At 51.0% G+C, this 23,620-nt stretch overlaps 1 protein-coding gene across 6 annotated transcripts in view; it reads right to left on the minus strand.

The window, feature by feature from the left end:
• Positions 1-494: 494 nt before the first annotated feature.
• Positions 495-23,620, minus strand: part of IFT122 (intraflagellar transport 122) — a 69,757-nt gene continuing 46,631 nt past the window's right edge. For all 6 annotated transcript variants that reach the window (XM_087866757.1, XM_045812485.2, XM_045812484.2 and 3 more), the window contains 13 exons: positions 23,267-23,428; positions 18,963-19,129; positions 16,032-16,203; positions 14,467-14,569; positions 12,410-12,550; positions 11,168-11,262; positions 7,650-7,750; positions 5,513-5,678; positions 4,411-4,522; positions 3,655-3,780; positions 1,916-1,995; positions 1,414-1,578; positions 495-946 (listed from right to left, as the gene is read on the minus strand). In XM_087866757.1, the coding sequence (XP_087722883.1) occupies positions 857-946; positions 1,414-1,578; positions 1,916-1,995; positions 3,655-3,780; positions 4,411-4,522; positions 5,513-5,678; positions 7,650-7,750; positions 11,168-11,262; positions 12,410-12,550; positions 14,467-14,569; positions 16,032-16,203; positions 18,963-19,129; positions 23,267-23,428 (1,680 nt within the window). In that variant the 3' untranslated portion in view covers positions 495-856. The remainder of the gene's footprint in view (positions 947-1,413; positions 1,579-1,915; positions 1,996-3,654; positions 3,781-4,410; positions 4,523-5,512; positions 5,679-7,649; positions 7,751-11,167; positions 11,263-12,409; positions 12,551-14,466; positions 14,570-16,031; positions 16,204-18,962; positions 19,130-23,266; positions 23,429-23,620) is intronic.

Consider the following 23,620-nt stretch of genomic DNA (forward strand, 5'->3'; position numbering starts at 1 on the left):
CCCCAATAAATGTCAGCTCTCCCTCCCCAGCCTCCCATGTGCTACCCACTCTTGCCCTTAAGCTGCTGAATCAGACATTGTTGATGCTCAGGGGCAGGGACCTTCGCAGACCCTCAAACAGACCCACTGGCTTCAGGAGCTGGAGGGAAGGGGAAAGCCTTGGTGGGGTTGGGGCCTCTGTGGGGCTGAGGGAGGGGGGCCTGGCCCCAGCCAGGAAGCAGAGGGTGGGCTCTAGAACCTCTGAGGAGAGACCCTCTTTGCCATCTTCTTTGGAGCCAGGAACCTTATTCTCTGGTCAAGACGGAGCCCTGCTAAACCAAAATAAACAAATACCCATTCCCCTACCCATTCCCATATTGCCATTTCGATTAGATTACATTTTAAGAGCAGGCAAACGTAATGTTCTTCTCAGATCGAATTAGAAACAGGTGCACTTTTGCATAAGGAAATTAAGTTGCAGACAATATGAAGATTTGCTAAAATGCAGACACTGATGAAAATAAGTAGCCCTTTTATTTGTAATTATTGAGGCAATCTGTTCGCAAAGTGTACATGTTAATGGTCTGACAGATCTGTGGACTCCAGCAGGCTGCCACGAACAACTCAGAGCCTCTCTGAAAGTAACAGATTTTTTTTCTTAGAAAATATATGTACATTCTCTTCTCCATCTCCTGGTGCTATTTACAAGGCACGAAATGCCATAAATAGGAATTCCGTGGTTACACAAGGCCCCTCCCTAAAACACACACTTGATCTGGGCAGAAGACACATTCTGACAGTTTAACTCTTTCTTCCTTCGACAGCCCAGCCAAGTGCGAGGTGGCTCTGGTGGGAGTGGTGGTTCTGGGGGGGCCAGTCACGGGCTGGGCTCCTCGATGCGCCTCCGACAGTAGGGGCAGCAGGTGTGCTGAAGCACCAGCAGCTCGTAGTCCTCCGAGTGGAACATCTGAGGAGAAAGGGCCCTGAGCGTGATCCAGGCCCAAGCCCCGAGCCTGGCAGGGACTGCCACCCTTCCAAGGGGAGGAGGCGTGGCAGTGAGTCAGGGCTGGAAACACCAGATCCAGAACACCTTTGTCTAAGGACTGAAAGGGACAGGGAGAAGGGTTTGGGGTCTGAGGTCCCTTTTTTCTAAGTGAAATTCAAAGGTGCCTCACACCTGCCTGGCCCTCCCGGATTAGGGGCAGGTACAGAGAGCACATGGTCAGGGCCAAGCCCGCTCCAGAGGGCATTCGGAACACAAGTGAGAGGAGGGAGGGACTAAGCATGGCCGAGTCTCTTCCCAACTCAGAGCCTTAGCCTTGGGATCACTTGTGCTCCTCCCAGATGCCATGTGACCCCAAGGGGACACTTGGGAAATGGAAAAGCAGCAGAAAGAAGAAACTGGTAACCATGCATGAGCTGTACGCACAGTACCTGGAAGCAGGAGGGGCACATGGTGATGGAGGCATCCGGCAGGAGCGAGCGGAAGTACTGCCACTGCAGGGGCGGGGGCCAGCGCTTGATGAGGACGTCCCGTCGGCTCATGGAGCGCAGCACTGACCGGCTCACCACCACGGGCACAAACTCGGAGCTGCCTTGCTGCAGGATGGGCAGGTGGGAAGCAGGCAACACCGGTGTTCTCACTCAGCCAGGGCGACGTGTTTATATGGATCATGATCCCAGAATCTTTGAGACAACCAGGGAGGACCCCAGAGACTTCCCCTGCTGGGTACCTTCACAGAACTGTGCCAGGTCATGTAGCTCCTGCTAGCCATCTCTAGCGATGGGGTACCCACCACCTCGACTCCACCATGGTGCGGACAGGGAACAAGTCCACTTCATGCCAAGGAATGAGTACAGGAGAAGGGACCTCCAACCCCCCTCCCAACAGGCCTCACATGCCTCCACAGCCCATCACTCAGAGAGGCAGCCTCACCTCAAAGCTCAGCTTTGCTGTGAATGGGTCATCATCTCCCATGGAGTCCGCTGTCTCATCCAGCCTCAGAGCCTGGGAATCTGGAAGGGTCTGGTCAAGGACAGAACCTGAGGCTGAGTGGGAAATAGGCCCCACCCTCCACCCAACACAAGATTCACAGGAACTCTCTGTAGGCCTGGTATGTTTCTCCATGAGTCTGTCTGTGGAACAGTTTTCTAGATGGAGGGAATGCAGGCCAGGGAGGAGACAGCCCTGGTCACACAGAGGCTGGGACCACGTGCCAGGGCACAAGCGGGAAAGGGGCTCTGATGGGACCTTTGCTGCCCCACACAGACCACGCCATGACCCACGCAGGCCTGACCAGAGGCACCAAGTGAGCAGAGGCTGTAGGCCTGCTGTGGGTGGGAGTAGAAATAATGGGCCAGCCGGAAACCATGGCCAGCAAACTTGGCAATTCCTGGAGAGAAACACTTAGTAATCACCAGGTTGTCTGTAGGCTCTTAAGATGGACTCGCAGGTCCTACTTCATGGAGAAGGGGGTGAGCTCCTGCAAATCCTAAGGCCAGCCAGACCAGGCTGAAGGTGCCTGAGGAGCTGTCCCCTCTGCCAGGCAGCGGTAGAAGAGCTGATGTGAGACCAGGGTGGGTGGGGTTCCCACAAGGAAGGGCCCCCGGGGAGTGGAGGCTGCTGGTGCCGAATTAGGTACAAGATGCGGTCCTACCAGGCAGCAACAACTCAGCCAGAGCACCTGATTTGTCTCCCATCTTCCGCAAACAGTACATACTTTCGCCTCTGCTCCTCAAAATGTAAAATGTGGCCGATGGACCCGTGGCCAGTGCTTCCATTACCTGGAAGCTTATGGAAAGTCAGGCTCCCAGTCCACCCAGACCTGCTGAGCCAGCTGCTGTGTGCTAGCAAGGCCTACAGGTGCTAAGCGTGTACAGTCACATGGAGAAGCCCCCCTCCTGTGTCTAGCTGGGACAGGGAACATGGTCCTAGCCAGAGGCATACGCTGAGGTGTGGCCTTTGGCCCCAGCTGTCCTGGCGAGGATGTGCCCTGGGGTTTTTTGCTGTCATGCTGGGAGTCAGCACTTTGCAAGGATTTTAAGGTCGACAGGATGCAGGGTTGGTACTGCTGCTGGGATGGGGTGGGTGCTGCCAAAGAATGAAACCACCCAAAGGGCAGCAGAGCCAACAGGGTAGGAGACAGCCTCCCACCAGTGCCGAATGAGCACCTGGATGCAGCTGAGTGTCCCGTCTATGGCGAGGCTCTTTACACCCTTCTGTTTGCTCAGCTTGATTGTGGTTTCTGTCTCTCGTACATAAAAGAGACCTGACTAGAAAAGTTGATACAGACATCCTATGCTGTGTTGGTTGCTCATCAGCTGTGTGTGGCCAGAAGCACAGATGGTACCTTTTAGGAGCCAGGTGGGTGGGAGACCCTCCCAGAAATGAAGCAAAGGTGAATACCAAGGCACCATCTCCTCTTCCGCATGCCCCTTCTGGGCCTGTGGGCATGTACTGTCCCCTCTAGTACGTCTGCACACTGGCCACCTCTCGGCCCATTCCCAGCCCCCGTCCTGCCACCATGTGGGCCTCTCCAATAACTAAGCAGCGGCCTGCCATGTCCTTGCCTCCACTGGTCCAGCCAACCCCCAATGCCCTCCTGCCTCCTGTCTCACACCCAGGCCTTGTGCTCAGCTCACACACACAGGGGTCCAGCCCAGCATCCAGGATACTGTTGCTTGTGATCTCTTGCCATTTGTTCTCACGCTTGTGTCTTGGTGCCTCCAGGTCAATGAGGGAGATGGCTTCTTCATCAGTGATCCCCTCTTCCAGGTAGAATTCAACCAGGTGCAGTACCTCTAGAGGGCACAGGGCATGGGGAGGGGCCATGGGATGGCTGCCTCAGGGGGAGCTAGGGCCTGGGATGCTCTCACCAGGCAGCATGAGGGGAGGTGGGAGGATGAGAGTTTCTTCCCCACCCAGCAGCTGGCTTCTCTGTAAGCAAGGAGACAAAGCAGGGCCACCTCTTTTTGCCCACCACATGTCTGGAGGAAGGAGGTGCGTATGCATGTGTACATGTGTGATGGGTAAGAACGTGGCCTTCAGCCCCTCCTCTTCCTGCTAATAGATGGATGGGTTCCTTTACAAGGGAGGAGGAACAGCCTCTGCCCAGCTACCTGGAAGGGGCTTCTGATCCTTTGTCAACATAGAAGGAACTGGGGCACCCATCTTAGCCTCCCAGACCAAATGCCCGACCAGTGGCATCTGGGGCATTTATGTCATGCAAAGCCCCACACCAGGTTCCGAGGGGTGGATGCTTCAAGTTTGGGCAGCACTGGGTCCTATTTCTGGGAACCCTTAGTGGCTGTGCATCTGGTGGGGTGGGTGTCACACCGTCCCCAATTTACTAATGAGGACATGTGCGGCCAATCAGCAGTGGCTAGAGCCCACCATCCACTGGCCGCTCCATCTGCACATGCCAGACTCACCATACGAAGAGGCAGAGAAGACGAAGGGCTGGCGGCAATTGATGCAAACGTTGCCCAGGTTGTTCAGCAGCGGGTTGTTGGTGGAGCAGCGGTAGCACAAGGGCACCAGCTCCTACGAAAGCACAAGAACCACAACTGCCTGAGGGCCAAACCCAGAGTGAAGAAATGCTCCGCACTCGGATTTCAGTCTCCTGGGGCCTGGCTGCCAAGAAGCAAGGCCACCTGTGTGGGTGGGGAAGGGGCACTGGGCTTGGGGTTCCATGCTGTGGTGACTCAGGAGAAGGGCCTACAGAGAGGCATCGGAGGCCCTGTCACTTGGGTCCCACTGCCATGGACGCTCCTTCACAGGTAGGGCTCAGCAGCAGGTTTCTCCAGCAGGAATGACAATACCACACCCACCATGTACCGGCCACTTAACGTGCACCACGTGCTGTGTTGAGCACATTATCTGGGCTGGCTATTTATCCTGTGGGAAAGCTATTATGTGTGTCCCCATTTGATAGAGGGGGAAACTGAGGCTCAGAGAGATGGAGACATAGCTAGGAAATGGTGGAGCTAGGATCTGAATCCAGGTCTGTTTGATGCCAAGTCTCTGCTTTGAGCATGAGGAGGGGATTGTGAGAGACAACAGGTTAAATTGGAAGAAAGGAGGCTGGGGCACAACTGGGCTACAAATACATGGAAGAGTGATAACCTGGTTCCAGAAGGAAGGGGCTAAGGCAGGAGCTCCTAGGATGAGGCGAAGGCAGAGGCATCTGGGCATGGAGGAGCAGAGGGAGGTTAAGAGCAGAGCAGTGTGGGCTGGGCTGCAGCCAACTCAGAGCCTCACAGGAGGGCTGGGCAGCAAGGGAGGGCAAGGCTCTGGGGCCCACAGGGGCCAGGGACTGTGGCTGGAGTACAGCAGGCTGAAGAGAGAACAGAGGAGGCAGAGAGGGAAAAGCGGAAGGAGTAAGCGAGCTAGGGCTTGGGCAAGGGAGGAGGGCACAGAATCCTGACAGCATGGTAGCCATCTTCCAAACAGAACCCGGCCAGGAAAGGAGGCATCAGGAGACATCCAGGAAGAAGAGGGGAAGCCTCCTGCCTGAGGGAGCTGTGCCCTCACCTCGCTGTCATGGAAGGGCTTGGAGCGAATGGTCAGGCTGCCCAGCTCAATGGATTTCTGGAACCTGGCGGGGATCTGCAGACCCTGCAGCTTGTCGTAGGCATGCCGGGCCAGCTTGTAGGCACCCAGGGCTTTGCTTTGCTTGGCCAGAGTGAAGAGCGTGTTCCTGCAGATGACAGGGTTAAGGAGAGCAAAGGCCACACTGGGTCCAAGAGCTGGCACTGCCTACCCCCAGAATGAGCCCCGTGCTGGAATGCAGCTGGTGCTATGCCAGGAGGGCACGAGCAGGAGCCTGAGGAGTACTTTGCTCATTTGTGGGATGTAAGTGTACTTCTCGGATATCAAGGCATAGAGATTTTTCCAGAGATAAAGACAGTGCAGTTTCCATTAATATTTTAACCTTGCTTAGGTTCTCTGGGCCTGCTGATGGCTCATCTTGTACCCTGACTAGGCCAAAATGGCTCTCCCCACCTCGCTCAGCCTGTCAGCCAGGTCCTAGGAAGCCCAGCACCAAGTGCCATCCTGCTCTAGCCTTGCCAGGTGGGCTGGTCCCTGACTGCCTGTGGCGCTCACTCAGATGAGCTCACAGAGGCCACTGGGTGCAAGGCACTTCCCTCTGCCTGCACTTCACCAGGAGCCACAGTGATTTCTGAGAGGCAGCCTTCCCCTATTCTCTGAGACTCTCCTCTGAGCTACTCAATCTGAGGCCACAGGCCTTTGTGCTTGATCCCGGGTCACCTGAAATGCTGGCTGCACCCAGGCCAGGCCTGCCCTTCCGCCCCTACCCTGCCTGTGAACTCCCTTCCCCACTTCTCCCTGGCAAGCCTCAAGTACCATACCTCCTTCCCACTCTTCCCCCATGTTCCTGCTCCCCACAACCTCAGTGTAGCTTCTTCCACTCCAGAAGTTGCATGGCAGTAAGTTTCCTTGTCTGTGTCCACTGTCACTCCTCAAAGTCAGGAACCCTGTCAGGAGCCATTTCCAGGTCCCCAGTGAACAGTATAGGGTGCAGCTTAGGGCAGGGGTTCAAACTCTGCTGACTTGAACAGAACTTGCTGGAAAAGTTGGGTACAGGTGCTGAGGCTCTGGCAGGTGTGGCCTTGGCCACTCCTCTGCAAAGGTCTCAATGAAGGTACCATTTGATTCCCCTGAAATGTAAATGATGGGCCCGGAACCCTTTAGAGAAACCATTTCTCACCGATCAACACCTCTGAGGCCTCTCCTGGGAAGGTCTTTTCCTTACAGAAAGAAGGCAGGGTTGGGGCTGGGAAGGGGCTGAGAGAATATAAGATTTAAAAGAGGACAGGGAGAATTATGACTTTTATGACTTCAAAAGATTTTGGTCATTTCCTGATAGTTTCTGGCAGCATGGGTCCTTAGCCCCCTTCTTTGCTTACAGCCCCTTAATGGCCCTCACAGGTCCAGAGAAGGTGAGAAACTCACATGGAGGCCCTCAGGCCACTACCTCTCCAGCCTGGCTCCCACCTAGGGTGGGCTTCAGCTCCCCCCGTACAACCATGCTAACTTCACTTCCGTGCCTTTCCATGTGCTGGGTGCTCCCCTGGAACATCTACTCTACCGTCTTCTCTGGTAGCCTTATGGGATAGACATCAGCTCTTCCAGGCAGCCCTCCCTGACCATGGCCCCGGCCTTAGCTACATTCCACCCCTGGACACAGCACACATCCCACTGAACTAAGCCCTGATGTCACCTCCACTACTAGATGGCAGCTTTGTCACCTACTGCCTGGCCCGGTGTCTAAGGCACAGCAGGTGCTCCATCCCCTGGGATGAACCACTCCCCCCCAAGGAAATGCCCAAGAGTCCAAATGCTTCCTATATTTCAGTTATACCCTCACTTATGGATTCCAGAAGGGCTCGAGCAGTGTACTAGTTAGAGACCCACTGCTGGGCCAAGCCCAGAGAGCCCTGACAACTAATCTTCTCTTGGCACTGGCCCCGTGGCCTCTCTGGCTGAGCTGCTTCTACAGCAAAACAGTAGCAGCAGGACAAACTCTCTCTCTTCCCTGAGGGCTATGGGAGAGAGGGAAGGTTCTGCCAGTAAAGTGCTCTGGAAAGAACTTCACAGGGGCCATTAGACAAGAGGGGTGGGACAGAGAGTAGGGGTGAAAGGATACACTTTAGAGATGCCCAAGGGGGTATCTTTGGTCAGGCTGTGCAGCAGGAACCTGGAGATGTTGAAGAGGGTTTCGGGAAGATGGAAACTGAAGGGCTCCTCCTGCAGTGAGAAAAGCAAATAGGGATTGAATTCCTCAACAAAGCATCTGCTGGACTGGCCAAAAGGCAGACACCGATAATTCTGAAATACTTCAGTAAAAGAGCAGTGTCTCTTAATGAGCATCTACTATGTGCTGGGAGCTTTACAGCTACTGTCTCATGTGCTCTTTAACACAATCCTGTGAGAGTACATTTTCATCTTCGCTGTACTGATGAGAAAACTTGCCCAAGTCACCCAGCTAGGAAAGAGCCGAGCAAGGATTCAAACCCCCGTCTGATTCCAAAGCCCAAGAATGCCTCACTCCCAGGCTGTGCTGCCTCTGGGGTTGGTAAGGATTCTAGTTCCCTGAGCTCAAGTTGTCTCCAATTAGCTCGGAGAGAGAAGACCTTTTATGCAATTTAAGACATGACCAGACCAAACATGTCTTTAAATGGAGGCAGTTAACTCTTTAGAGCATGAAATCACGTGCCTCTTCTCAGCCCTCCAGCAGCAGCCTGGCCGTCCGATGCACACCAAATGTGCACCTGAGCTGGCGCTCCTCAACTGCTCATCCCTGCCCCCCAGCACCTGGCACGGGCCCTAACGGACCAGGCGCTAACACGCATGAACAGGTCTTCTGCACCTCGAGGCTGCCAAAGGTCCATACAGTAGACTACGGGGAATTTTCTACCATGAGGGGGTCCATAAAAGGTTACGAATACCATTTTGAAGGGATCTGGCACATTGTATGCAAACCGAGACTACTTTAGATGACAAGATGAAAGCAGGCCAGCTCCCCACCCCCCCCCCCCCGAGCATTTACATGGTAATAAACTGACATTTCCTGAAGGGTCTTACCAGGCTGTACTCGTCACCATGCCAGCAGGACTTAGGCCCTAATTGGTCTAAATTTGTGAGGACTTACTTTATACTACTACTTGGGTTTGGAGCCCAGCATTCTCTCTTTAGCTCTCATTTAAATTTCTACAGCCTCTGTTAGTTCCAAGTACCCAAGAAAACCTGAGACTGCATCCTTTTTTGGGTGAGAGCCAGGGAGAAGCCTGCCTCTGGTTATATCGCACTAGGTGTGGAAGCTAAGAACCGTACCAGGAAGAACAGAATTGGTGGGGGGGAGTGGTGGGGTCCTCAGGATTAGCACCTCTCCTCTGGGAAAGAAGCCATTATCTCAGGAAAGGTCTGGTGCTTCCCTTGGCAGTCTGCTCTGACTCAAGCTGCTCTGCTCGGCCCTGATGCCAAACGCTAAAGTACCACCCACCTCCAAGCCTCTGCACATGCTGTGACCTCTGCCAGGAATGCTGTTTCTCTCCTCTTCCCTTGCCCCATTCTTACTAATCTCCCTCCTCTTTGCTTAGGTTCACTTCCTCTGGCAAGTCCTCTGGTCCTCTTAGTTTCTCCCTTAGGAGAACTGGGCTACACCTGCTTGTTCATAGACTATGAGCTCTTCAGGGGCAGGTATACCATCTTGCTCACCACTGTGTTCCTCAGCAGAGGGCCTGACACACAGGAGGGATTTGCTGAATGAAGGAATGGCCCAACGAAGTCTCAGCTGGGATGAACAGAAAGACACCCCAGCTGGTGTGAAGCTACTACAAGTTCACAGCTGTATGTAGGTCCTGGAGCAGAGCTCAGTTGTTACAGAAAAGAGACAAAGAGCGCGGCTCCAAAGTGGCTCAGGCAAACCAACACTGAGCGGGGGCCCTGACTTTCCAGCTGGAGTTGAGTTTGGGGTCTTTTTGGGGTGGCTTCTTTCCAGGTGAGCACCTGATAGAAATGAGGGGCCCTGAGAAGACTGTAAGGGAAGATGAGTTCCCTTGAAACCACTGACCGTGGTGTGGGGAAGAGATGAGATGAAGGACTGACAGCTGGCTCAAGCAGAACCCAGCACAGGAGTCTTTCTTGCCAGACTTTCCTCAGAGACAAAGAACGTGCTGAGCGCTCAGTACCTCAGTACAAATGTGGGGGAAAGAGGTGCCCAGTGTGGGAGGGCCCTTGAGATGGTCAAAGAACTGCGAAATGCTGGGCCTGCTGGGGAATGCTCGGCCCGTGGAAAATGGGTTGGAAGCCTCCACATAGGGCAGGAGGAATAGCTGACACTCATTTGTGCCGAGTGCTTTTCCAATATTAACTCATTTAATCCTCACAACCCCATCAAGTACGTAGTTATCACCCCCACTTTAAGAGAAGAAAGCTGAAGCACAGAGGCAAGTAAACAACTTGCCAAGGTCACACAGTGGAGCTGGGATGTGAGGCCAGCAGTCTGTCTTCTCCAAGTTAGAGGGTGTGGGGGATCAGAGGCTAAGAGCACAGGCTCTGGAGCCAGCCTGTCTGGGTTCCAGCCTGGCTCCTACTTACTAGCTGGGGGAATCTCTGTGTTTGGCGCCTCAATTTCCTAATCTGTAAAATGGGGATGACAGTACTTATCTCACAGCATGATTGAAAGGAATAAATAAATTAATACAATAAAGCTTCCGCACATTGCCTGGTAAACAGTAAGTGCTCAATAAAGGTTGGTTATTGGTATTATCCTCTGAGCTTATCAGCAGAGGATAAGCTCACCCTGAAGGCACTTAATCAACATTTTTTTTGAGCGATTGAGGATATACGAAATGAGGAGGCTGATAACAACCTATCACCTGTTCCCCATTGTCAGGAGATAGACTTAAAATGGCTAATCAAAAGAATCAGGGAGTGACTAAAAAGAACTATTTGGGTCTCTGGAGATCAAGCCCACACTCGTTTTATAGAGAAGGAAACTGAGAGCCAGAGAGAAAGTAAATTGCTCAAGGACACATGGCAATTCAGTGGCAGGGCCAAGGAGAGACCTCAGGCCTTTGGTTAGAGCTGGGCCTTCGCCATCTAGAGTGGAACAACCACCCTTGATCATTTTACTTTATTTTTATTATTTTTTAAAAAGATTTTGTTTATTCATTTGAGAGACAGAGAGAGCAAGAGCTGGGGGGAGGAGTGGAGAGAGGGGGAAGCAGGCTTCTCGCTGAGCAGGGAGCCCAATGCCAGGCTGGATCCCTGGACCCTGGGAATCATGACCTGAGCCGAAAGCAGACGCTCAAACAACTGAGCCACCCAGGGCTGATCGTTTTAGAGATAACCGTTTGTCTGGCTAACCTGTAGTCTGCCTGAGTCTTACAAACGTAAAGCCGGCAACTAGAAAGGCCCATTCTAGCTCTGGCTCACTAATTCAGAAGCCCACAGCTTGCAGCAGGTCAGAAAGGTAGCTAATTGAGGAAAATCAAAGTCCCAAACTTTGTCTCCCAGGAGGAGACCAGAATTTCTTGGCAAGTCATTCTGTCCTCTGAGTTTACTTTCCATCCAGAGATCTGCTGCTCTGTAAGGCGTGCCCAGGGCCCCTAGCTCAGTAGGTAGCACCCCCACCAGGCCCCCGTCTCCTGGTCACCTTACCGTGTACCGCTGAATGGCATGGTAGCCGTGGTACAGCTCGGCCAAGTGCTGGAAGTGGCGGAACTTGTCAAGCATCGCATCCTTCTGGGCAGGGTCTGAGGTGTGCAGTGGGAGGGGGGAGGGCAAGAGGGGGAAGATGTGTCAAGCCATGTCTACAAAGAAGCGTGAGGCAATGGCAACGTTGCCAGTGTCAGCTCTCCCCCAGTATCAGACCTGTGCCAGGGAGACTGGCAAAGAGATGCAGTGATGGGAAAGGTGCTGCTTAGGAGCTGGGACTGTCCCAAGACAGGGAAAGTCTCAGCTGGGCAGAGCATGTGGCCATGAAAAGTCTGAGAACATTTCTTGCAGGTTCTCCCAGATCTGACACTACAGCCTACCAGGTCATTTCACTGGGGAGCAGCAGCATGAAGAGGGTGATCACTGGTACCCAAACATACCAGAGGAGCTTGGTGTGGAGGATGAGCAGATGTCAGCTTTATTCATCTCACCTCCAGCCTCTTCCCTCTGAGCCATGCCTTATCCAAAGCATAGACGACTGGCCAGAACAGAAACAGGGCACCTTACACCTGGACCTAACAGTTTCCAAACTGTAACCACAGCTTCTGTGAGGCTCACAGCAGCCTTATGAAGGAAGCAGGATAGGATTACCCCCACACCACATATGTGAAGGTAGAGTTCGGGAAGAAATTGTGACTTGTTACAAGTCACCTAGCTGTCTCCAATTCCAGTGTTTTTCCCACTCCGGCATGCTGGCCTTAGTCCAGTGAAGAACATCTCCCTGTCCCCTCCGCTTCCAGAACTCCCTCAGTGCATCATGGGAAGTCTCAAGAAAGCAACACTGAAACTATCTTCCTGCCTGGAATGAGTGAGAATCTGGAGTGTGTTATTGTAAAGTGATCTCTTTTTCATCTTTCCATTTAATTAAATTTTTTAAAAAAGTGCTCACCTGGGTCAGTTATAGGCTCCCAGGTAACAGGGGAGAGACATGTTCTGAATTAGCAACACAGGGCAGGACCTCCCAACCATAATAACCCCAGGACAGTCCTCATACCACCATTAAACTTATGGGCAAACTGGAAAAAGATGACACACCAGATTATGCTGCTGCAAGACAGGGTTACGGACAATACACCCAATAAACAAGCCCAAGGCTTTAATTAAAACGTCCCAGCTCCTTCGATGTTTATCTTGGTGCCAGAGCAGAGCTGGGGAAAACAAGCGGCCTGGCTGATGTTTACTTACCTTGAGCTATATCAAGGCACTGCATGGACAGCATCCAGTAATAATAGGCAGCGTCATTAAATCTGCTCTCGACCACGGCATTGTGTGTGAGCTGCTCCAGCACCCTAACCGCTTCCTGCTGCCGCCCGGCCTTGTGGAACGCTGGAGGGGCACGAAAACACACACAATTTGGGGAGTGGGATGGAATTCTGCAGGGCTTACAAGGGGCTGCTGTAGAAGTAGGACACTCACTGGAAGCATCTGCAGCACTTCGTTGCTGGGATGCGCCTCTCAGGCCGAAGGCTATAAATAACTGAGGCTACATCCTGAAAAAGTACAGTGAGATATATTCCTTTCTGGCTGGGAAAAGGCAACTGACTTCAGAAAAGCATGGCAGAAAGAAAACCCCTGGGGCCAAATTGCAGGGCGAAGTCTGAGGATAGCACTGCTGCCCAGCATCAGTGAGGTCTTACCCTCACCCCATTCCAGGACAAAACTTCGTGACATCTGGGGTGACACGAGCAGCACCTGACATTTGAGCAGCCTTACAAAGTGTTTTTGTTGCTGATTCCTCATTGGATGGTCACAACAGACTTATGAAGGTGGAGGTAAAGTAGCATACCCAAGGTTACAGAACCTAGCCCCACTCAAGTCCTCCATCAGTCTTCAACTGCGTGTTTTTTAATGACAGCCTTGAAAAATATGGCTCGGCTCTCGCAACCAAACATTTGTGAAAACATGCAAAAAAAAAAAAATCTCTCAATAATTCCTATATCCATTTAATAGAAATTTCCTGAATCTTGACTGTGTGGCCAGACCCTCAGGAAGTTGGGGGCTGCCAGGGAGTCATTTCTAGCTGTGACACTTGCTCACAGGTGGGCACTCAGATGATCCAAATCCTCTGCTTCAGAGAAGGAAAAGGTCTGGCCTTTGTTCCAATCTCATCTCCAATCTCTTGTCTGAGTACCAAGTTACTATGGCGATGGATTCTTGGAAGGGCAGACACAGACAGATGGATAGGTTGATGTGTTTTGCCCAAACATGCACATACTTCAGCAACTGGGTGCTCTGGAAATGCTAAAGCAGAAGAGAACATGCTGTCTTTCAATGGGGGCTTTTAGCCGAGGAGCTCCAACAGGGAGACATTTGTTCCGCAATGTGTCCGGAGGTGGCAACTGTTACCATATAGAAGTGTAAATGAGATGCTATGGAATACGACACACCCAGCTTCAATTAGAAGACTTCCTAAGGAGGCAGCAAGACCTAGTCCCAAGAATCAGGTTCCCAGGCAGATAGATCCTGGTCCAAGCCTGGCTCTGCCACTCTCTCTGGCTCTGTGACTTTGCAGGGCACAGTCAGCCTCGGCGTCTCTGCAGGGCTGCTGGAGAGGTTCAGGGTTATGTCATTAAGTGCCCAGCCAGTGCCTGACACAGAGAGGGCAGTCACATTTTAAAACTGCTATTACCAGTTAAAGCTCTATGCCTCCTTTTGCTCCTATCTCAGATACTGCCATATGTGGGGTGCAGCCCACTTTACCAGCGGAAATGCCAAGGAGCAGAGGACACCCTGTTCACCTGAGCCAAGTTACTGTTTGCAGTAGAGGAAAGTGGCAGGTGAGACCACGCTGGACACTCTGTGGGAGTTCTCATATTTTGTCCCCACCCCAGCCTGGCTCAAATTCCCTCTCTGCCACTTCCTTGCTGTGGGACTTTAGGCAAGTCCTTTCACCTCCTCCGACCTCAGCTTTCTCATCTAGAAAGCAGTACCGACATCATAGGGCTACTGTTAGGATAAAGTGGGAAGCTATGTTTGAGTGCACGGTGCTTTGCTCACAGAACAGACAAGACCTGCCTGAGGTCCAGAGGCAAGTGAGTGATGGACCCAGGTGTGTCCAACTCGAAAGCCCATGTTCTTTCCACTGCTCCCCAGTCTTTCACCAGGAAACACATCACATTCCCAGGACGAAGTCGTCCATCTTCAGACCTGTGATGGGAGGGGCTTAGCAGCCTTCCTGAAATGTGGGTCTTGGCAGTACTGTCTCCCGCTCCTTCTGCAAGGCGCCAGTCTGTGTGGCCTACCTTTTTGGGCTTCCTCAAAACGATCATTCTCTGCTAGCCACTGAGCGTAGGGCACATAGATGTCATCCTTAAATTCGGGATGCTTCTCACCCAAAGCAAAGGCCTGGAGGAAGGAGCAAATGCATTCTTAATAAAGCAGCCCCCACAGCCCCCATGAAAACATGGCACTTGGCTGAATCCATTAGGGATGTGTCATATTTTGCCAGCCTGACAACTCAGAGGGGGAAAGTGCCTCCCCCTACCACCACCCCCAGAAACGCAAAAACAAATCAGCTCTTTGAAAACAAAAGGCAATTAACAGCAATATGCAAGCGACTGGATTCAATAACAACACAGTCTGTTTCTGGACCACAGAAGCAGCACAGAATCGGAAACATTTTATTTTGAGGGTTTGCGTGGGCTCCTGCAGCGCTGCAAACAGATTTCTTTTAATTGGAGATGACACCTAAGGAAACAGAATTGACATTATCATCATTACTGCCTATTAGCTGTCAAAGATGACTGTGGACTTGGTGCTGTATGGGACCCAGTTACTGCTTTACCTAAGCCCCAGAACCACCTGTCAGGCCAGGAGAACTGGAAATGAGTCGTGAGGGACAGTATGTGGCAACAGGGAGAAAGTTTGCCTGATGCATAGTCAGGACCAAGTGTTTCTAAGATGCTCTAATTTATGCTGCTTGAGAGATCTCCTAATAAATTTATCTTGAGAAGGTATTATTGCCTCTGTCCTTGGCCCCACCTCTTCTCATCAGTGACCTTGTCACCTCACCAAATGGAGCCACTCAGAGGGCAGACAAAAGTCAGACAGCTTTATCAGAAAAGGTCTTGGTATGGGTCTGTAAACTAGACCTCAGTGGGTGGATGGGTGGGTGGGGTGGAGTGAGGACCGTGGGTGCAGCCCCTGATCTTCTCAGAAATGAATTTCAGTCCAGAGCACAGGTAGCCAGTGACCTAGAGGGTGGGAGTCAAGCCACAGAGTGGGCAGCATATTGGCTGCTTCTGCCAGCCTGGCCTTAGCCATCTTTCCCTCTGGCCTGGCTAATTCTTCCCATCCACCCCTGACACCAGAGGAGTCCAGGTTAGAGGGAAAGAAGGAGGAGAAAGAGCTGCCTCTGAAATGGCTTTGGCAGCCTGCACCTGGAGAGTATGGGTGGCATTTTCTTCAAATGGCACCCAGCAGGTTTTGAAAATTACACAGGTGTGTCTCCATGTCAGAGATCTATCAGCCTGTGGTGCTGGTCACAAGCAGCTCAGACCAATAGCAGGCACAGGGCTGTCCTGTTAACTCTCACATCCCCGATGTCTATCACAGGGCTAGCACGAAGCCAGCAGTGCATAAAGATTTTTCTGAATGAATGAATGAATGAATGAATGAATGAATGAATGAATGAATGGGTCTATAAGACACCCCGGCTCAGAGAATTCGAGGGTTAGTCTCCTGATTACCAGGCCAATGTTCATTCTCATGATGAGGGTAGCTGCTCTCCATCTAAGCCACAAAAAGCCTCCTGTGGTCCAGGGCTCACGTGGGGCTCCCTAGCACATGAGGCATGCTCTACCCTCACCTCGTCCCAGCGCTGGGTCTCCACATGCAGCTGAACCAAGGACTTCAGGTCACCAATCTTCAGGTAGGTTTCAGCAGCATAGCCAGGGTTATCCAGTTTCTTGAAGTAGTAAGCACACATCAGCAGGGGCTCCCGCTCGGCCTTGTCCAATTTACGGGCAATGTCGATTAACCTGTAGAGGTAAAAGCACAGGGAGGAGATGGACGCCTGTAACAGGAACCTGATGGAAGCAAGCAGCATGGGCTTTTGGGTCGTCTTGAGGGCAGGCTCCATGTCAATTCATGTTGATGTCCCCAGTGCCCAGTATGGTGCCACGGTCCCTGGTGCTTGACAGGTGGTTATTAAATGAGTGAATATATAATCCAGTGACCGGGAGAAGTCACTGGCTAAAGGACACCATCTCCCCCACTTTGTGCGTGCCTTTCACAGAGTCACTATCTATCCAGCGGTATCTGGGGATAGAAAGGAACATCTACTGATCATCTGCTGGTACCAAGCACAGCACCGTGAGCTTTCACATGTGTGATCTCATTGAATCTTCACTGCCCTAACAGGTACTATTATTCTCATCTTACAGATGAGAAGACGAGAGGCTAGGTAGAAGGTGAAGCAGCCCTCTCAAGACTCTGCAGCCAGGAAGTGGCAGAAGACTCTTTCCACACTGTTTCAGGAATTCTCATAGGAAAGCAGAGGTAGAGGTGTGAGAATTCTTCAGTCGACAGGACTTTAGAGGAAGAGGCATATGTGGAGCCTGCTCTGAGCTCTGGAAGAAAGGCCTCAGGAAATCTTGGCTGTGCCTCTCCTGCTGGCCAAGGTGCTGACCACGGAGGAGGGGCCACAGGGACCACTGGGGCTCACCACTTCTTCCCAGTGGTAATTGGCCCTCCCACTACTCGTGGGGACATAGGGGGGTGAATGAAACAGGCTTGTTCCTTCTGGTCAGGCTGGGGTTTGGAGTAAAACCAGCTCTCTCAGGGGAAAGGGGTTCTACCCAACTTGCTCTTTGTGAAAAAAGAAGGGGAAGCAGCTGTAACAGATCGCTGTCTCAGACACAGGCAAGCTCAGGGAGGCCTGTCAATCTGTACTTAGAATAATAATGGCATCTAAAAATAACATCTCTCAGCAGAGAAAGAACACATTTTTAGGGAAAGGTGGCACAGCCAACCCCTTAGAGCCCCCCAGCCCCTCCCATCAAACCAAATGTCCCTGGAGAAGAGGCACCTTTTACAGCCAGACCTGGAAAAGGGACAGAACATGCTTAAATATCTCTTTACTGAACTAGTCAGATATCTCCAGGGTAACCTGATACATGTCAGTTGCAAATGAAAGTGACATGAAAAACCAGAGGGGAGAGCAGGGCCACAAATCTGCCTGGCTCTCTCTGGTACCACTCCTTTTGTGAAAAGAATAATTTTGGAGGCAAGATGTGTGCCTCTATCTTCAAGAAACTTCTTTCTTGCACAAGAGAAAGATGGGGTGGTAGGTCACATACATATGGCATGTATGTGAGGGACATACATGTCAACTACATGGTAGGGTTCAGGGAGGTGACTTAGTCATTAACCAGCCCTCTCCTTCCCCAGGTCCTGCCTAGGCCACCATTACCTGTGGACCACAGTGTGGCTTCCAGAATAACCAATAGCCTGTAGGGCTCAGACTGAGCCACCCTCAGGAGCTGCTCCCTCACCTGTTCTTTGCCAGCTATGGCAGTGTGCACCTGTATGTGTACACACACACACACACACACACACACACACACATGCGTGAGTGTGAAGTCTACCTTCCTTGACTATGTGAGGAGAAAGCCCTCCCCCTGGAGGTCTGATGTTCTAAAAGTCTCAAAACTGAATCCATCATCTCTCTGGGCAGCCCCACCACATGCCCGCCCTTCTTCTGTTCTCTATGTTGATGAGTGGCATTATTGACCATTAGGCCCACAGCTCAGAATCAGCCTTCAACTCCCTTGCTGAGTCAGCCCTGACATCCGCATCCAACTGGGTCCTGCCAATTGTGGCTCTTCCATGTCTCTTTCATCCCCTCAGCCACCACGTGTCCCCCTGGTGCACTGCACTGGCCGTTTACCTGGCCTTCCTCCCTCTCCTTTTCCCTCCCATTCTACACCCACTGCCTGCATGGGCTTGCGGCAACACAGCCCTGACCCTACTGACAAATCTCAAGGCCTCAGCATGGCACCCAAGGCCCTCCACAGGTGGCCAACCCAGATCCACCTGCCTGCAGCCAGCTGTCCTCCACTCTCCTGCCCCTACACATGTTATTCCAGCCCCAGCCAACTCCTGGTTTGTGCTGTTCTTTTGGCCTCATGCACTTCCCTTCCCTACCACCCTCTACCTCTTAAAATTCAAGGCCCTTCACACAAAGACCACATCCATGGTTCCTCCCGTGAAAATTCTTGTCTCCTTCCCTGGTTTGCTTTAGAAGTGTTCTTGTTCTTTTTTGATTCCTACCATTACACATGCTAGGGGCACTGAAATCAGCCAGGTCAGTCTGAAGATCATCTCCATGGTTTCCCAGCTGTTTTGCCTTGTGTGATCACGTGGTCCTTAAACCTTGGTTTCCTCATTTGGAAGCTGGGCATGGAAACACCACAGCTTAGGGTGTGGGGGAGAATCAAATGCCTGCAAGATATCGCAGTGCCCGGCTCCTAGGGAAGGCTCAGTGAATGGCAGCTCTAACGCCTGGGTGTCTGCCCCTACTCCTCCCCCACACCTGACCCTTTCCCTAGGGATTCACTAAGCTCCTCAAAGGCAGTGACTGCCTTGCTCAATGTCTGTGTCTCCCAAAAACCTAGTCACTATTACATTTGGATCATATATTTAGGGAAACTATTTTTTCCCTTGTCAGTCAAAACCAAGAGCTGACATGACATGACATGCTGCCAAATGCTTCTTGGGGCAGGGACTGAAAACCCACGTGTCAACCCAGCCATGGTCGCCGCTGATCTCTATGGCCTTGACGTGCTCTCCTGCTGAGATGTACATCTCCACGGCGGCTTTAGGCTCGTTGATATTTCTAGCCCAGTCAGCCTGTTTGGTGATTAGCATCTTTGTTTCTTTGGGGTCTCCAGATCCAAGGAAATCCTGAGGAAGCACAACAAACAAAAACACTCCGGATTAGAACTTCCTGCTGCCAGCATTACGTCAGGCTATCGAAAGCTGGAGCAAGGAAGGGCTCTGTTTGGCTGAAGCAGGCAATCAGGATGCAGGCGTGAGCCCATCCCTGCATGGCTGACTGGGGGGCAGTCCCAGGTGTCAGGCAGGAGTGCTCATAGGCTGCCCCACAGGTGCTCCTCGGGAGTATGGGACAGTGTCAAGGACTATGGCCCTGAACGTTTCCTGCCCCTCCCACTAACAGACATTTGTTCTTCGGCTAAATAGTACTTTCCGGACTCTTTGGAGTACTGTACACAAACTGCAGTGCTGAGGTTTTATGATCAGGTTACTTTGTCTCTCTGTCTCTCTCATATAGAGTCGGATATATGTGTGACTGTTCACATACAGTGACTCTACAACCTGGTTGCCTAATTTCCAATATCCACACTTACAATCTTTATTCAGATAATAGAGATGATATCACATGCCTCAGAGTGAGGGTAAGCATGTGGTCCCATAAACCTAAATGGACAAAATGACGTACAGAGTTCTCGGGGAGCCCCTCTGAGTCCTCTCCTCAATTACCACCACACAAGAAGTACTGGTCACATCTGTTTTCTGATTCTGTTCACATTCTGTTGCCTGAACTTAGGGCATCATCCTGTTGGCTTCTCCCCGCATTATGTGCCTAGAGCAGATAAGGAGCACAAGTGTTCTTGGCTAGGTACTTTTCAACTGGATGATATCAAACCCTGTTCTGATATCAGGTCTGTAGAGATAGGGGCAGTAGGAGGCCATGGGGGAGGTGAGATGGGAGGAAGAGGCCTAGAGAGAACCTGGGAAGGAAGAGATGTTCTTCAACCATAATAGGGGGCTTCTGAAAGCCCATGCCCAGCTTCCCTGGGTTAGCCCTGGAATGTGTGAGAAACAGCCTCAGAAAATCACCTCTTTTCAGGATATAATTACCCCAAATATATACATGGGAGTTCGCCATAGTTGAGGCAGTTGTAGTGCTGACATTTTTAAAGGTGGGGCTTTTCAAAAAGGGAAATTGAGAGTGCTCAGAGCCCAGATGTGCATTACTAGTAAGAAGTGGTTTGTCTTAGGAATAATGTACCCTGCAGAGAGTGCACTGTGTCAACCTCACAAAGTATAAAAAAAGCATTCCTTTCCCCAAGATTAGCACTCATTTGTCAGGAAAGTACAGTCAATGTATGCTAAAAACCCACTTGAACAATTAGCTCTCTTTCTTTCCATTTGCTTTCAGGGTAATTGTGTAGCCCCTAAAATAATATATTAGATTGGCCTAAGACAACCAACTGCTGTAAGGGGAGGAAAGGGCATCATTTACCCTGATGCTGAGGATCCAATAAAAGACAGGCCCATCTCGCTGGCCTCTGGTCTCTCTGGAGTTCACACATGGGAAGAAGCTTGGAAAGCATATACTCACAATCTGAAGATGCCTAGTTTGGGCTGTTACAGACACAGCCTTTACTCTTGGCAACTAGTACAACATGTACTGTTTATGCCAGCACAAAGCCGGAAACTCTACTAACCTGGTTGGTTAAATGAGATTAACAGCTGGAGAAAACAGGCATCATAAGAGAACAGAAATGTCCTTCAAAGTGAGTGCTCAGTGGACTCGGGGTGACTGTAGTGAGAAGGATCAGAGGCCATGAGCAAGCCATAGATTTGGGTCATCAACAAGGAGACCAGCCAGACACACAGCTCACAGGCTTGAAGGAGCCACCTCCAGCCCAACAGTCCAGCTCAGGGAGCTCTGACCTAATTGAAGCTGAGTCTAAATGATTCCTTCAAGGCTCAGCAAACTGGGTTTTCAAAGGTTCTTTGGTTCCATGAAGCTAATTTACATGTTATCTGGGGCCATGGCAAAGACTGTGTCCTGGAGTGGACAGAAAGAGGCTGTGCTGAGTGATGAATGAGACTAAACAGTGTTCTCATGCTTGGTGATTTTGATAAGGACATACTACATAAGAGTTAAGAGCATTATAATTCCCTTTATCACCATATAAACATGTCACTTATCCGGAAAGCATACAATTTATTTGTACGTGGGAATGTAATTAAAAAATTTTCCGAAAACCAGATTGAATCTTGGGAAGCAATTTTCAAGTAAACAAAAACATGCCATGTTAATAAGCACTGTATCCCCGCCCCCTGCCCCCCAACATAATGTGTATGTACACATTTCCTCAAAATCAGACTATTGGGGGGGATTGAAACAGAACCAACCTACTTGGAATTGTGATCAAAAACTAAAACCAAAACAACCCCCAGAATATTTACCTTCATAGAGAGGCAGACCAGATGGAGTGTGTAAGTGGGCTGCATTTCTGGATGGGAGATGGTGGGTGCACAAAGCCCACCCGAGGTGTGAGGAGGGGCCTCAGTGTAGGGAGAGGAGTGGGGCTGGCTGGGGAGAGGCCTGAAGAATAGCCACTCTGTGGTCACATTTAGTCCTCTCATTTTCCCAGCCTTTCTATGGTTTGGCCTTTGCAAAGGGCTTCCTCATACATTATTTTGTGCAATTCTCAGAACTGAGCTGAGCTGTAGCTATGTTACCCTCTGAGAAGAAAATGGAGGCTCAACAAAGTGAAGAGGCCAGGAAGGACCCACAGGAAAGACCAGGACTCACACCGGCTCTCCAAATGCCAAGGTGAGCACCACGGCTGCCTAGTGGGAGGCTTCAGAGATTCCAGGAACAACCACATCCTGCTGTTCCTAATGCCTAAATTCTACTCCTAGGGATTCAATCCTTTAGTTAAGGTTTTGTCCTCAGCTTAAATGTTGTTATCCCCAGAAAAAGACACACCGATTTAGCTGTTCTCAGTATGAATGCAATGTTAAATTGTGTGTGTGTGTGTGTGTGTGTGTGTGTGTGTGTGTATGTGTGTGTGTGTGTGTGTGTGGGAGTATAAAGAAAAGGTAAAAAAGTGGAAGAGCACAAAGCGGGGGAACCTCAAGCACTCGGATCTGGGGGATGGGGTGAAGGAACCATCAAGGTGAAGAGACAGGCTAGCACCAAGGTGCTTATTCAGATATTGATGACCAGAAACCCCTGGGCCATATCACAGTCACTGAGATGCAACCTTCAGCCCCAGGATCTCACAGGTGAAGGATAAAAGAGCATAGCCATCTTCAGGAACAAAAAAGGAGAAAAAAAATGGGGAAGATTTTCCATCTTGATCTTGTGAACTAGATAATTACCATTAATAGCCACTAATTGGTTGTGGCTGATGACTCACTTAATAACATTCTGAAGCCTATCCTGACAGTACCGGGAAAGGCAGGTTAACAAAGGCATCTCTGCGGAAGGAAGAGCCTGGTTGCTCAGAGCACCCAAGGCTCTTTTCACCTTGCATTAGGCTGAACTACAAATGGCTTGATGGCCTGGGCTCCCCAGTGGGACTTGTTCTCACACAAACCATCAGGAGCCTGCTCTAGGAAGACCCCTGTCATGTACCCAGACCAGCTGGGGACTAACCTTAACAAAGGACCTACAAATGCAAGGGGAATCTCCACCATCATGTGCATACAGATGCACCCCCGGGGTGACAGGAAGCACACTGAGCTAGTATTGGAGGGCAGGAACTCGGTCATGGTGTCTCCAAAGCCCAGTATAAAGCCCAGTACCAATCAGAGAGCTGACACTTAGGAAACCTTGGCTGAAGTGAACCATATTGTCATGTATAACAATGGTAGAACCAGCTCGTGCCTGAGAACACTGATTCTCAGTGGCTTCTACAAAGATTTGACAGAATTTGTGGGAGAAAGACCTAAAGCCCTGAACCCTGAACACTTAATGAAGGGACCATGTGGGTTCAGGCTCACTCTTCAGAAAGTCCATGCAGCTCTGTCACTGACAAAGGTCTGAACTGTCATACTCTTGTCCCTTTGATGAGCCTAAAAGGTGAGTTTTAGGTCAGCTTGAACCAGTAGCCATTGATGGTTCCTCGGTTTGCCAGTTTGTCTAAACCTTTTCTAATAGGGCAGTTGCTATTTTCCATCTGTATCACTTCTTGGAGTAAACATCTTGGGCAGCACAGTGTCAGAACACTGGTGGGTTCCATGTTGCAGCTTGGGCCCAGGATGTGGCTGGATTACCTTGGCATACTCAAACATGCGGAGGTCAGTGTACATGTCAAGTGCGAGGTTCTCGTGCCCACTCCTCTTGTACAGTTTGGCAGCTTCGTGGAACTTCCCCTGGTAGGAAAACACATCTGCCAGAAACAGGTCATTGTTGGTCTCTCCCCGCTTCTTCCTCTCCTGGAAAAATTAGAAGCACAGGAAATAGCCCCTGCAGCCATGGCAGGAAGCAGCCTTTACAAAGGTTAGATGTTGCTATTTCAAGTTAAGCCCCTGGGCCTTTCTACTGGAACCTCCACTTGGCTCCTGGGCTGTTGTGTCTCTCACCTAGGTTTCTGGTGGGAATGCTTGACAACAAAAGCAGATTTTTTT

This window comes from Ursus americanus, chromosome 14 (assembly GCF_024610735.1).
Source record: "Ursus americanus isolate L20-20 chromosome 14, mUrsAme1.1.p, whole genome shotgun sequence".
Taxonomy (NCBI): domain Eukaryota; kingdom Metazoa; phylum Chordata; class Mammalia; order Carnivora; family Ursidae; genus Ursus; species Ursus americanus.